At 37.5% G+C, this 16,339-nt stretch overlaps 1 protein-coding gene across 1 annotated transcript in view; it reads right to left on the reverse strand.

Moving 5' to 3' along the window:
• The window catches only part of WDR64 (WD repeat domain 64), a 121,110-nt gene that overhangs the window by 4,661 nt on the left and 100,110 nt on the right, over positions 1-16,339 (reverse strand). The window contains exons 23-27 of the mRNA XM_061382520.1: positions 14,272-14,381; positions 9,862-10,050; positions 7,098-7,203; positions 3,090-3,170; positions 2,175-2,288 (exon numbers count right to left, since the gene is read on the reverse strand). Coding sequence (XP_061238504.1) covers positions 2,175-2,288; positions 3,090-3,170; positions 7,098-7,203; positions 9,862-10,050; positions 14,272-14,381 — 600 coding nt within the window. The remainder of the gene's footprint in view (positions 1-2,174; positions 2,289-3,089; positions 3,171-7,097; positions 7,204-9,861; positions 10,051-14,271; positions 14,382-16,339) is intronic.

The raw sequence follows: 16,339 nt of genomic DNA on the forward strand, positions 1-16,339 counted from the left end.
GACCCACAGAATGGGAGAAAATATTTACAAACAATGTAATCGACAAGAGATTAATCTCCAAGATTTACAAACAGCTGTTTGTATTTATCTATCAAAAAAAAAAAACAATTAAAAAATAGGCAGAAGACCTAAATAGACATTTCTCCAACGAATACAGACAGATAACCAAGAGGCACATGAAATTTTCTCAATATCACAAATTATTAGAGAAATGCAAGTCAAAACTACAAGACACCAGCTCACGCCAGTCAGAATGACCATCATCAAAAAGTCTACAAGCAATAAGTACTCCCTTATTGCTTGTAGGTAGAGGGTGTAGAGAGATGGGGACCCTCCTACACTATTGATTTGAATATAAATTGGTACAGTCACAATGGAGAACAGTGTAACAGTTCCTTTAAAAACTAAAAGTAGAACTACCATATCATCCAGCAATCCCACTCCACGACATATATCCAGAGAAAAAGATGGGCCAAAATTATACATGAACCCCAGTGTTCATTGCAGCACAGTTTACAGCACTGTTTAGCTATGACATGGAAGCAACCTAAATGTCCATTGACAGAGGAATAGATAAAGAAGATATGGTACATATATACAATGGAACAACCATAAAAAAGAACAAAATGATGCCACTTGTTGCATCATGGATGGATCTAGAGATTATCACAGTGAAGTAATTCAGGCAGAGAAAGATACGATATTATTTATATGTGAAATCTAAAAAATTATACAAATGCACTTATTTACAAAACAGAAACAGACTCACCAACTTAGAAAAGAAACATATGGTTACCAAATGGGAAAGGCTGAGGGGAGAGATTTAACAGGTTGGGATTAACATATGTTGTGTGCTTAGTCATGTCCGACTGTTTGTGACTCATGGACAGCAGCCCACCAAGTTCTTCTGTCTATGGAATTTGCCAGACAAGAATATTGGAGTGGGTTGCCATTTCCTTCTCCAGGGCATCTTCCAGACACAGGAAATCAAACCCACGTCTCTTGTGTCTCCTGCATTGGCAAGCGGATCCTTTACCACTAGTGCCACCGAAGAATCCCTGGGATTAACATATACATACTAATATATAGAAAATAATCAACAAGGACCTACTGTATAGCACAGAGGAGACTAGTTAATATGCTGGAATAATCTATATGGGAAAAGAATCTGAAAAAGACTAGAAGTGTGTATATATGTAACCTAATCACTTTGTTGTACACCTGAACCTAATATAACATTGTACTGATAAATCAACTATACTCCAATATAAACTATAAATTAAAAAATGAAAATAGAATTCCCTGGTGATCCAGTTGTTAGCTCTCTGTGCTTCCATTGCAGAGGGCTTGGGTTTGATCCCTGATTGGATAACTAAGAAATCCTACATGCCGTGTGTTGTGGTCAAAAAATTAAAATTAAAATTACTACTTGTTAGATCTTCCTCTTAATATTTGATCAATTTGAATAACTAGATACATGGCCATAGTTTAAATTAGGCTCATACAAACTTCCTAGAACTAATAGAGCAGTTTTAAGGTTTTAGTTTTTTAGGCTGTTTATTTTAAGAGACTGAGCATGATATTTGGAGTAAAAAGTTGACTTCAGGTTATGACTTAATTTTATATGATCTTTGGTAAGTCATTTTAATCACCCTTTTGGTTCCTTTTTTTTTCCCCCAGTTCTAAGATGAATGTATAATATTTTCTTTGTGATCTTTGTGAAAATCAAAGAATCATTTATAAAAATACCATGTTAGCTATAAAGTTTTCTGTTAGTTTTCCTACTAATACATGGAAAAGATTCTCCTTGACTTGGCTGGTGAGCCAGAAACTTACTGTTATCTTGGCTCCATCCTGCAGATACAATAATATTAGAAAGTAAGAATGGCTACACAGCCATCAGATATGTCATGCCATACTGCCTGGCTTTTAAAATTAGTCAGTGAACCTAAGTTTGAAATTAACTCTAGGATGTTAATTTGCCCAGGCTCAGAGATCCTGCTTGATTTTTCTGTCTGTCCTGGAAATTTATGTTTTCCTTCTCACTGAGCTAAAACATATGCATCCTGGAATATTTGTAGACAGAGTCAGACCTGAGATAATTTTAGGCCCAGAAATAAGAAATAATCCAAACCAAAATGGTATACATTGTGGAATTCTAAGTACTAACTCACTTTTTCATGTTGAACATGGCTTCCCTTCTTCTTTCCATGAATGCCATCTGAAGATTCCCTTTGTGCTTCTGAACCAATTAGTGGAAGGAATCTTAGACTAGTGGGGCTTGGTACCTAGGAGCCATAAATAAAGAATGAGACATACTTAAGGTGATAAATTCTGTATTATGAATTCAGGGGTGGGGGATAGGAAGTGAGAAGGTCCAACTGCTTTAAAACATACCCACCATCCCGGGAGTCCACTATTAATTCTGATGCTTTCCCCTTAGCAGCATCTATAGCTTAACTGTTTAATACCTGTAGGAGGTTATCAACCTGGTCTTGGGAAAGAGAAGTAACATTTTATAAAACAATATTATAAGTTAAAATTAGGGTGCAATGTTTTGTCTTTGGTTTATTATTCTTGGTTAACTAAACAACAGAGGTTATCTGGGTTGGAGACTTGAAGGAGAAGTAGGGATCTGGAGGGAAACAAGGGGTGGAGGAGTTATTGGCAGAGGAGCAGCACAGGCAGTCACAGTAGAGGGAAGAGCAGAGATGCTTAAGGAATGGTAGGTCAGCACACTGGAGTGTAGTGTACATGGGAGAATATGGTGGAAAATGGGGTTATACGGTTCAGGTGGAGGTCAGACCATGAGGTGCCAGGCTAAAGGCATTTAGTTTTATCCTATAGGTGATGAAGAGCCAGGGTAAAGTCTGAAATACTTTTCTGTAGTATTGTTCAATGTGGAATGACAGAAAATGATCAAAGCCACTGACACAGAAACCCAAAGATTTCTCTGGTTTTGGATTCAGCATGTTTATGGAATCATCTTTCTGCTTGGTTCATGTGATTGCTTGCTTAAGGTCAGGAATGAGATGCCAGATTCCCTAATTATTCTGGAATCACTCTAGTCCTAGATACCTCCAACTCACCCTGTATATGGGCAGAGAACCAAAAACAATCCCTGCCTCTCTGTTCTCAGTCATGAAACCTTCCAAGGCATGTTTTCGAATCTGCAAAGAGAGGAGTGAATGTTTAATGAAAAGGGCACTTTATATCAGTGGCAAAATTCCTGGAATCAAATTCTGACTCTTCCACTTATTATTTGCATGGTCTTAAGCAAATTCTTTCCCTGTTGACAACTTATGAGAACAAAACATATATAGTAAGGTGCTACAAATGTAAGATTTAAATCTATTGTATTATTATTACTAATAACAATATGTCAAAAAGAAATGAAAAGAAGTGAACAAATTTTACACAATTGTGAATGAAAAGGAATGGGGAAAATAAAATTGCTAGTAGAAATCAGATTCCTACTTGAAATGTATTTTTATATCAAGCATTAAACCTTTGTTATTTTACCAACCAACTGAGAAGATAAAGATGTGGTAAGAAGAGGCCAAGCCTTATAACATTGAGTGCATTCATTTGTTTCAAGAGCTTTAAAACCTTTCTAAAGATTTCCCCAAATTTATTTAACATTTCAGTTAAATTACTTTAACAGTTACCACTTCAAGTTGGAAAAGAATATTAAATGTGAATATCAATCTTTATTTTTAGGTTGTGCTGTTCAACACGATCAAGCATTTGTTACATGCTATACATGTATCTTTGCCCATAAAGAGCTTATGATTTATTGGTGGAGGGGAGAAGTAAGAGTCAGTATACCAATGGTTCTACTTCAGTGTAGAACATGGTAAGTGAACCTGTTATGAGACACAAGACAGGGAGAGATGGGGGCCTTTGGGGAAAGTGGAATTAACATTTATTGAATGCCTACAATGTACCTCATATACATTTTCTCATTTAATCCTCAAAAAAACTCTTTGAGAGATTAGATTATTAGTTAAGATAAAATAACACCTAAGATTAAACTGGAGTCTGTTTCATTCCACAGCCAGTCTCTTTCTTGCCTGTCACCCAGTCTTCTGGGCGAAGCTATCCGAGTTCCCTTTCGACAGAAAATGAGGGTTTATAAAATGGTTTCATTTGGAAAGTGTTAAATACTTATCAAACATGAAGTTGATGCTGTGAAAAATGACATATTCCGTTTTACAAATTGGAACAATGCCATCAACTCGAGGTTGTCACTGTCCCGTGCCCAGTCCTTTTCATCTTCTCTCGAACGTAATGACCATCTGAATGTTGTGTTCTTAACTCTCTTGCTTTTGTTTATATAATTTTACCTTTTATATAACTTTTTGCCAAAACAGTATTTTGTTTACTTTTGCCTTTCCTCTATTTTTATCAAAATGAAATGACTATGTATATATTCCTATGCACAACTTGTCTTATTCAGTAGTATGTTTCAAACATCCATCCGTGTAGGGAAGTGTTATTTGAGTTCATTTATTTTTACTGCTCCATCGTATTTTAATTTATAAATAGGCCATAATTTAGTTACCAGTTATACTATTGATGAGCATTTAGGCTGCTTTCAGATTTTTGCTGTGACAAATAGTACTGTTATGAGCTGTCTTGTTCCTGCCTCCTAAACACATGTTTAGGAATTTCTGTTGACACTTAGTCAGTTCAGTTCAGTTCAGTTCAGTTGCTCAGTCATGTCCGACTCTTTGTGACCCCATGAATCACAGCACGCCAGACCTCCTTGTCCATCACCAACTCCCGGAGTTCACTCAAACTCACGTCCTTCGAATCAGTGATGCCATCCAACCATCTCATCCTCTGTCGTCCCCTTCTCCTCCTGCCCCCAATCCCTCCCAACATCAGAGTCTTTTCCAATGAGTCAACTCTTCGTATGAGGTGGCCAAAGTACTGGAGTTTCAGCTTTAGCATCATTCCTTCCTAAGAACACCCAGGGCTGATCTCCTTTAGAATGGACTGCTTGGATCTCCTTGCAGTCCAAGGGACTCTCAAGAGTCTTCTCCAACACCACAGTTCAAAAGCATCAATTCTTCAGTGCTCAGCTTTCTTCACAGTCCAACTCTCACATCCATACATGACCACTGGAAAAACCATAGCCTTGACTAGACGGACCTTTGTTGGCAAAGTAACGTCTCTGCTTTTCAATATGCTATCTAGGTTGGTCATAACTTTTCTTCCAAGGAGTAAGAGTCTTTTAATTTCATGGCTGCAGTCACCACCTGCAGTGATTTTGGAGCCCCAAAAAATAAAGTCTGATACTGTTTCCACTGTTTCCCCATCTATTTCCCATGAAGTGATTTAGGAATTTCTGTTGATACTTGGTAGAGTATGCCTATTTTCAATTTACTAGATAATGCCTGTCACATAATTTTCCAAAGTGATTCTAGCAATTTACACTATTTCCACCAGCAGATTAGTGTTCTGATTGTTCTAAATGCACACCGATTGTCAGACTTTTTGATATTTGCCAATCTGGTGGGTATAAAATGCTATCTTATAATATTATTGATGTGTGCTTCCATGATTACTAATGAGGCTGAGCATCTTTTCAGTTACTTATTGTTTGTTTTTTCTTTTGTGAGGTATCCAAGTATTTGACCCTTTTTTAAACTGGACCATCTTTTCTGATTATTGATTTTTTCCTATACTGGATACTAATACTTTGTCAGTGGCAAAGTAGGATGGACTTTGACAGAGAGAGATGATGGTTATGGCAGAGGTAGCCCAGGTGGACTGTACGGACAGGAGACTGAGAGAAATGTTCAGGAAAAAACAATTAGCCTGATTTATAGAGAATCAGATTGGAGAAGGAAATGGCAACCCACTCCAGTGTTGTTGCCTGGAGAATCCCAGGGACAGGGAGCCTGGTGGGCTGCCGTCTATGGGGTTGCACAGAGTTGGACACGACTGAAGTGACTTAGCAGCAGCAGCATAGAGGGTCAGACAACTATAGGTTAGAAATGGGAGATAAGTTTTAATCAGAGGTAAATTTGGTTTGTATTGTGGAAGATCTTGAAGAAATCCATTTTTATTAATCCATTTTAATTATTTCCAGTTGGTGGCGGTGATTATGTTCAGTCACTAATCTGTGTCCCACACTTTGTGACCACGTGGACTGCAGCACGCCAGGCTACCCTGTCCTTCACCATCTCCCCAGAGTTTGCTCAAATTCATGTCCATCAAGTTGGTGATGCTATCTAACCAGCTCATCTTTTGACACTGGTGATGCTATCTAACTAGCTCATCTTCTGACACCCTCTTCTCCTTTTGCCTTCAGTCTTACCCAGCATCAGGTCTTTTCCAATGAGTTGACTCTGCATCAGGTGGCTTTAGCATCAGTCCTTCCAATGAATATTCAGGGTTGATTTCCTTTAGTATTAACTGGTTTGATCTCCTTGCAGCCCAAGGACTCTCAAGAGTCTTCTCCAGCACCACATCTTGAAAGCATTTAGACCTTAGCCTAAAGGCTCAGAGGCTATATTCATTTTTTAGAAGTTTTAGAAATTGAAATAGAATAAATCGCAATGTACATTTCTCTCCTATTCTGCGCAAAGAGAAGTTTTTCTATCTGTGATAGGCAGAATAATGGCAACCAATGATATTCACACACTATTCCTCCCACCCCAAATCTGTGAATATATTGCTTCATTTGGCAAAAGGGACCTTGCAGATGTGGCTAACATTAAGCAACTTGAGATGGATCATCCAAGTGGGCCCAATCTAGCCACAGGAATTTTTAAAAGCATTTCCAACTGTTCAGAGAGACGAGATCACAGAAGAATAGGATTTTCTGGCTTTGAAGGTGAAGGAAGAGAACCACAAACGGGAATATGAGATTCTGCCTAGGGGCTCCGGAAGGAGGCACAACTCTGGCGACACCAGTGAGACGCAAGTCAGACTTCTACAGAACTGTGAAATAACTAACTTGTATGGTTTAAACCACCAAGTTTCTATTGACATGTAACAGCAGCAATAGGAAACGAATACACTGGACATATTAAATTCAGAAAAACAAAAGCAAAGTGATATTTTTTGTTGTTTTTTAAAGCTACCTTAGGAGAAGAAAGAGACTTGAAAAACTTAAAATCATGTTCCACTTCAAAGGCCTTAGGAGGTGTACGTTTGAAGAGCAAAGACATCGAGCTCATTTTTTGCCATCTGCATATAAAGATACACACACATATTAAAAACATGGTTAAGGACATACCTATGCCTACTCAACAAGTATCCATCATGCCCTTTGTCTGGGCCTCCAAATTCTCTGGCTCCCATGGCACCAGTCCTAATGATGTGACCTTTGCACTTAACTCTTATTTCACTTCCCAGAGTTCCCTCCAAAGAAATCACCAAGATTTCTACTAAATCTCAACATTCCATGAAGTTAACTTCATTAATAGCCATTGGGGGGAAAAAAAACAAAAACAGAAATCTCTGGTATAAAACTGTTTGATTTTTTTTCATATGACTCAGGTCAAATTTCCATTATATTTAAAACTTACTTATGTGTATATTTTAAAAGTCATAACTAAGTATTAAAATGTAAACATATGTCTTCTAAATGTAAACATATATCCTATTTTAACGTATCCCAAATATATCATACTGTTTCATACTTTGTATCTATCATTTATATCTGTCGCCTCTGCTTCAAAGTTCTCCATTAATCATTATTTGTTCCACAGTATATTTTGAGTGCCTACTATGTGCTAAGCACTGAACTAAGAATTGGATATATAAAGATACATAAAACATGCTCCTAGTCTTCAAGGAACTCAAGAGAATAGTAAATAAGATGCATATTAACAAATCAGAATATAGTGTTTTAAGTACTAAGATACATGGATTCTCAAGACTCAGCAATTACCCAAGGAGACTTATCAACTTTGCCTGGTGAACTTTGCCACATCCTGATGAATCTTGGCTCTACTGTCACACTTTTACATTTTAGCCAGATGTCTTCCCCAGTGCTCCTTACTGCCCAGCTAAGACAAGCCTTGAACCCTTCAGTGTGGTTTGGCAATCATTTGGAACCCTCGTTAATTGTTCCCCAACTGTTTCTGTTTTGAACCAAGTTCTGTGTGGCTTATGAGTCTTAGCTTCAGTTCCTGTTTACAACTGTTCTACCAACTTTTGGACTACATGATGGCGTTGTGTCTCCCCAGCCTTGACTTACTCAGGATTTCCCTAAAAGACTCTATCTTAGACAGTCCTCTCTGATTCTTTCCCCTTTGGACTCATCTTGTCAGATATTCCAGTTCTGAGTGAGTGAATGAGTGAGTGAAAGTCGCTTAGTCATGTCCGACTCTTTGCGACCCCATGGATAGTCTAGGAATTCTCCAGGCCAGAATACTGGAGTGGGTAGCCGTTCCCTTCTCTAGGGGATCTTTCCAACCAGGGGATTGAACCCAGGTCTCCTGCATTGCAGGCAGATTCTTTATCAGCTGAGCTATCAGAGAAGGCCAAGAATACTGGAGTGATCTGCTGGATACTACCAGTCTAGGTATTCTAGTTCTGTGAGGGCTAGACATTTAGACATCTACCATTTAGGGCTGGGCTTTGCTGATGTTGAAAGCTCAGATGAGCACTAGTCACTTCCATTATGACAAATATTCAGCCACAGTCAAAACCAGGACTGAACTTTGCAAAAGCATAAAACAACTTTTCACCAGTATTTTATTCTTTACTGGGGACTGTTCTTCATCCCCTATGCCTATAAGCATGCTCAAGTCTCCCTCACAAACAAGCAGACTCATGAAACAAACTCTTCTTCAGTCCTACAGCTATTTGACTTCCTAGCAAAGTAACCTATGAGGTCATCACCTCACATCTCCCATTTATTTCTCAACCATGATGATGCAATTTTTACCCATCACTCTTTGAAACTTAGAATCATCAGTGACCCTTCAGCTGACAGACATGCAGGATCCATTGTTTGCTTTTCTGTTGTCCGATGTGATTTCACTGCCGCATTCTACAAATATGTCCTCTCACTTTTCTTCCTCTCTTGTCCCTTGATTTCCATCGCACCCTTTGTTTCTGGCTTTCCTTTCAACCTATTGGCTATTCCTTCTTAGTGTTTTTCACTGGTTTCTCTTCTTTGGACTGCTCTTTATAGGCCATTTCTTGATTTCTTCCTCAGTTTTCTGTTTCTGCTCACTCTGTATACAGGACCTGAGTGACTTACCCAGATTGAAAATCCTATTATGCTGATGACACCAAAACCTTTACCCATAGGTCTGACCTCTTTGGGGAGCTCCAGACAGATCTGTCTGCTCATTAAATATCTCCACTTGGAAGTCCCACAAACATCTCAGACTTAAACCTGTCCAAAACCAAATTCACCATCTTTTTCTTCAGACCTCCTCTTCCCCTTATGTATTGTATCATAGTGATTTCTGTAAGGCCCTTATGTTGGGCCTTAAAAGTCTTATTGTGCTTTGGCCCCTATAGACTTTTCTTGCTTTATATTATGCAAGATATTATATCGTCACTACTTGCTCCCTGAACTCCAAGCCTTGAAAGACTATAACATGGTCTTTCACTATTTAGTGTGTATGCTTAGGCAGTTGCCTCCTTGATCTTTGTTCAATTAAATCCTGTCTGCCCTTCTGTGATTATTTTAAGAACTCATGTCCTTAGAGCTACTATTACACCAAATTATAGCTTTTGTTTACTTGTTTCTCCCTTTCCCTCAGTTGCAAAATTACTGAAAAGTCCTGGGCTTTTCATCTTTGAGTTCTCCATGTTCAGCACAGTATGACAATATCATATAGTTTAATTTCATCTGCTCACCTAAAGAATCCCAAATGCTCTTACCTTTGCCGGTCAAATACCAGAGGATATTCATATGTTAGCTTCTTCTCTGTGAATTTGCTTTCTTCTTTTATTTCTATGGGATATTCAGTAACATCACAAGGCAAAATAAAATCACTTGTCTGTGATAGTTCGAAGGTCCTGCGCTGTCCAAAATATCCACAGTAATGACCATTGAGGGCATGCCAGAGCCTGGGGAAAGGCAAAGGCAGAGAGAAGAAAGTAACTGGAATTCAGTGGAAGTTACTCTGTTTGGGTCATTTATGTAGATTTTTCTTGGCCTAGCAGGGATTTTAAACTCGAGTCCAGAACTCTACCTATTAAATATGTGGAGCTAATCATAACATAAACATTTTTACCAGTTGGAATTCTAATCTACAACAATTTTGGAAATGTCGTTTTAAATCTATACTTATGATAACCACTTATTAAACCCAGAAGACCAGAAATGGATTTTTCCCAAAATAGTAGTGCTCATTCAACTTAAATTGACTCGTCTGTTGAATTAGGCTGTAGAATGGGGCCATATCTCAGCTGTCTAATTTCCGTATCAGCATCAACAGAACTTATGGGAGGAGACATCTACTAACTGTTTCACTCTTACCAAAATCATTTCAACCGCCATCCGTATTTTCTACTATTATGGAAATGCCATACTATTTTTTACAACTGAGTTCTGGAATAAGGTGGCAAAAGAAGTGATTCTTTATACATATGCATTATTTCACTCCAAGAGGTCCTTCTAAATAACCCACATGGTTTAAAGTCATACAGAATGTCATTAGCAAGAGTATGTGTCCTATGTCTTATGGAAATAAGACACAAATAAAATAATGTCCAACAGATCTTCCATTTATGTCTTGATTTCAAGCTCAAAATAGCAAGTGATGGAAACAATCATAATGTGCCTACCTCAATGACCCAGGAGGAGAATAATCTAAATGGATTAAGAGTAGATTCTACAAAGTCTAGGTGGTATCCCAGTTCGAAGAGATAGGCACTGAGGAGGAGGTAAAACAGAGGAATCCAGTCAGGGGTCCTCACACCTGACGGTGGCCTGAGAATGTGCCCTTCCTTTCATACTTTAATTCCCCAGTGCTACGTAGATGTTTTTATGGACTTCCCAGAGACTTGACCAAAGTGAAGTTGACAAGCCCTCTCAACGCAGAAGTTAGAGGGGTGAGGGCCTGGCTTCAGGACGACTCTAAATTCATTGTGCTGGAGGCAAGGACTGAAGTAATTTTTGGTCTTGTTTTCTGGTGTTTCCTGCTTCATGTGCAGTGTTCCCAAATGACTAACCCCATCTCTCAGCCTGATTTTCTAGGAGTCAGATATAGATTTGGATCTTTACCCCTCTCTAGCCTCTGTCCCAAAGCTAAGCCTTTATTATGCTTTTTCCTATGATAAAATCAATCTTTTTGACAAACAAGATTTAGAGTGTTAAATGCTTCCCTGGTGGCTCAGTTGGTAAAGAATCTGCCTGCAGTGTGGGAGACCTGAGTTCAAACCCTGGGTTGGGAAGATCCCCTGGAGAAGGGCATGGCAACCTCCTCCAGTATGCTTGCCTGGAGAATTCCATGGAGAGATGAGCCTGAGGGGCTACATACAGTTCATGGGATCGCAAAGAGTCAGAGACAACTGAGTGATTTTCACTTACACTTAGGAAGTGGCAGTGAGTATTAGCAGAAAGACTTATTTGTGAAAAGAACTGTATTCTGAGATAGCTGTTAATAGAGCTAGGTTTTTTGAACTGAGTATTTAGGGATAGCTTCACTTGAAGGAATTGTAAAAGTAATTTCTCCATGCCATAGATAACTGGTTTGAGCAGGAAAAGCTTATAAATGATAGAGGTGTGCACACATGTAACGTGTGGGGAGTGTGTGTGTGTGTGTATGTGTATTATAATGCCCAATTAACACTTATGATGACAACTAAAAATAAGCTGGAGCAGAGACTCAAGGGACGGAGTCTTGGAAAACACCTATAATAATTAAATGTAATTTTCATGTCAGTTCATTTTTCCTATGAATAAAACAACAGATCTCTTTGACAGAGAAAGCAGCTCTGTTTGCCCTCAAATAACATCTTATCCTAAAGATTCATCTTGAACTCGGTATTTCTGAAAGATTTTCATCTTTCCATATTTCAAATGTTTTCCTTTTTTAGTGCTTCTTTTCTCAATGAATGACACTAATATTCATCTACTTTTATAATGCCTGGAATCATTTGACATCTATCTCTTACCTTCTCTTTCAGTTAAAGTTTATGTCTTCTGGATTTTGCCTCCTAGATAGTTCTCAAATCCAAAATATTTATTCCTAGCACTGTTACCACTCCCTGCGTTCACACCACTGTATTCACCAGTGACATTTAACTGGTCTTTGTGCTCCCGATTTTGCTGCTCCAAAATCCATACCTCACACATTATTATTTTTAAAACATATCTCAAATTAAATGAGTGTTAGTCGTTCAACTCCTCTGCCCATGGAATTCTCCAGGCAAGAATACTGGAGTGGATAGCCATTCCCTTCTCCAGGGGATCTTCCTGATCCAGGGATCCAACCCAGGGCTCTTGCACTGCAGGCAGATTCTTTCCCGTCTGAGCTATATATAAACTCTACTAATTATGTTACTCACTCACTTAATATTTTTTGGTGGCTGTTTATTTCAAGATGAAGATCCAAATCCTGAACAGTGTCTGCTACATGCTGTATGGTCTTGTCCCTGTCTGAATCACCAGGCTCAAGCTCATAGCTGGCTAGGGTCTTCTGAATTTCAGACCACGGTCATTCACACAACATAAAATATTTCTTCCTTTTCATCTTCCTTATGTTTAAACTCTTGAAAACACTTTGAAACCTCTTTATCTCCCTTGATCTTACCTACTTTTATGCCCTTAAAAGGCCAATTCATTATCATGATTTTTAATGTAATGTTTTAAACTTTCATTTTATATTGAAGTATAGTTGATTTAAAAAGTTGTGTTGGTTTCAGTATAAAACAGAGTGATTCCGTTATACATGTACATGTATATATTCTTTTCCAAATTCTTTCCCCAGGTTATTACAGAGTATCGGGCCTAGTTCCTTGTGCTATGTACTAGGTCCTTGTTGGTTATCTATTTTGAGTAGAGCAGTATGTACATGTCAATGGCAAATTCCCAATTTATCCCATCTCCCTGGTAACCAAAAATTCATCCTCTAAGATGTGAGTCTGTTTCTGTTTTGTGAATAAGCTCATTTGTATCGTTTTTTTTTTTTTTTAAGATTCTGCATTTAAGTGATATCATATGGTATTTGTCTTTCTGTGTGCCACTTGACTCAGTATGGCCATCTTTAGGTCCATCCATACTGCTGCAAAAGGCACTATTTCCTTCTCTCTAATGGCTGAGTAGTAGTCTGTTGTAAATGTGTACTACATCTTCTTTATTTGTCAGTGGACGTTTAGGTTGCTTCCATGTCCTGGCTATTGTGAATAGTGCTGCAATGAACACTGGCTTGCATGTATCTTTTTGAAATATGGTTTGAATTATATGTAGCAATTTGTCTCAAGAATGGTCATGAAATTTCCTTTCTCTTTATGTGTGTGTATATATATATATGTGTGTGTATGTATTTTTAGCGTTTTATGTATGTATACTTAGCATCACTAGGCAATTAAAAACAAGTAGGTTTGGTAGACCATGGCCACTATAGTTATTAATTCCAAAGTAGTAGATCTCTAAAGTCCTCATTAGAAGGGAAAAAAAAATTTTATTACTATGTATGGTGACAAGTGTTGACTTATTAAGGTGATCCTTTTACAATATATACATATATTGAGTCATTGAGTTATAATCTGAAACTAATATTTATTATTTAAAACTTCAGTTTTTAAAAAAGCTGATCCTAAGGGGAGGCTTTCGTCCTAGTAAACCATCTCTGTTTGCTCCAATTGTAGCACTGTGCTCACCCCTCTGAAGTAAGAGGAGCAACCAAGGAAGAAAAGAACCACAAAAACAAGTAGACTTTTAATGTCAATTACATTTTCATTGAAACAATTACTTCACTTTCACTTTTCTCAGCATTAGTTGTTCTTTCCTCTATTTTGTAATGACTTCTCATCCTGTGTATCCTGTAGTCTTCCCTGGGCTTGGGTCTATCTCTCTGAGCTACCCATATTGCTTAATGATTTGAAATAAGTCTACAAGAACACTTGTATTGAAAGTATACCTTTTAGTGTCGATGAGCATGGCATCTCATTTTCTTGAGTGTGGAAAATTACAAATTAGTGACTACCTTCTCAAAGCCCTCTGGTGCCACCTTTTATTTGTTTTAATCAGCTAATCAAGATTCCACTTATGGTATATGCTCAAAGTTTAACTTAAAATCCTTGACCTCATACAACCTGAATTCGCAATATGAAGGTCCATACCTTACTGAGCCATCGATGGAGGCAGTAAGTACCACTTGTTTATCTTCTACATAGATTATTTGAACAATTTCTAATGAATGAGCACGCCAGGCAAGAAGCTGCTTGAATTTCTAGAGAGTAACAATAAAGCATATCTCTTTTAATAAGTACATACCGATCCAAATACAATCTTGAACAAAAACATTAATCATTAAACAGCTAAGCTAATGAATGAATGGTGTAGACATCTGTACAAGACAGTGAAATCCCCACTCCAGTTATCTCTTCTATTGCTTGTTGAAGTACCAAAAATTCTATTTTTAGATATTTGTTAATCTATGCATATCCCTGGGACAGGAAATATCTTATACCTTTAGCAGCTTATCATTTAACTGAGGATTAGCAATTCATTTAGTTGAAAACTAGTAGAAGACTAGATGAAAGAAAATCTTTAGGAGAAGGGTTGTGGGGGGACTATATAATATAGTAATATTGTATATAATATATCAGAAGCAAGAGAAAGCAGAGTTAAAAGAAGATGACCAAAGGGGAGATTGGCAAGAAGACTTTTCCTATTTCCAAGTTTTATCCAGAGATTCCTGGCTAATTGTTTTTTTGTTTGTTTTGGAGGGGGGGTGTTGGTGGTGATTGAGGGATATATATGTTACTTACATACCACAAAGAATTAACAAAAGGATTGGACCCAGCTCATTCTCTTGCAAAGACATCTTGACACTTCAGGATGTGACTTATCCTCAAGTTTAGAGCCTCTAAATTGGCTCCAGCCAATTTTAAAGCATGTGGACTAGAGTTGTCAATTGGGAGACTTATTCTGTAGTTATATCCCCATAAAACATGTTCCTTCTCTGTTACTGATGAATCCAGACTAAGTCCTTACTTCTTGCTGGTTATCTATGTGGGAGATAGAATTCTGGCAGCTCGGAGTTCTATGAGACCCAAATTCATTTAGACTTTAACATGGTAAGTTAGGCACAATTCTTCCAATATTTCTTGACCTTCTGATTCAGTTCCCTACTCTTAGAAAACCAGGGTAAAATCTACCCCCTTCTACTTATTTTCTCAAAGCTTTTCAAGAACATTGGTTGCCTGAAGGTTCTTTCTCTGCCACAGGACGGAATTCTCTTAAGGCAAGGATTTCATTAATATGGACCATATCTATAGTAAGAAATACAGTTTACTTCATGACCCAGTAAACACATGTGGTACCTGCACATGCATCTGAAACAAGTTTCAGTATCCTTCACAAAGGATACTTAATCTATATTGTGTATAATGCACAATTGATACTATCTGTTGTTCTATTCAATTGTATTGGGTTGGCCAAAAGGTTTGTTTGGCTTTTTCCGTAAAATGATATGGAAAAACCCAAACACACTTTTTGGCCAACACAATATTTCATTCCACTCCATTCTCTTCTATTCTCACAAAAGTACTGCTTGCCACTTATTAAACTGATTTTATGACTCCCCCTAGTGTATTACAACGAGTAATTAGAAAAAAACATGGAATAAAACTTTTTTCTGTAAGCATGTGAATATATATTATTTGTCTTTATGTAGATAGATTTTGACTAGTGTATCTATTAGACTATTGGTATTCCATGGATCATCTTTTAAACAGTATTGCCTCAAGAGAACCAGATTAACCTCTGATTTATAGACTGACTTATTAAGTTTTCACTGTAGTTGTAATCCATAACTGAATCTTGTTTAATGCATGGTACATATTAGTGTATGTAATAATGAGGCGTTTTATGACCAGAGTCCATTGTGCATTTATAAATAGGCAGCCAGATACAAACTGGAAAATCACATTGTTCAAATAAAGAGAAGGTTGAAATGAGGTTGGATAGGGAAGAATTTAGATATGTTATTAAAATAGATCCTCTTCTTTTCAATTAGTGAAAATGCTTTTAAAAATCAATCCCACTATTATTCTAATTCAGTATCAACACATAACTTTGTTTTAAATATTTTCTCTGAATTTTGAAAGGTCTCAGTTGCCAGTTTGTAGGAAGTCCATTTGTGAAAATGTAGGTTTTGAATTGTATTTTTTATCTGCTAAAATT

This window comes from Bos javanicus, chromosome 16, assembly GCF_032452875.1.
Source record: "Bos javanicus breed banteng chromosome 16, ARS-OSU_banteng_1.0, whole genome shotgun sequence".
Lineage (NCBI taxonomy): Eukaryota > Metazoa > Chordata > Mammalia > Artiodactyla > Bovidae > Bos > Bos javanicus.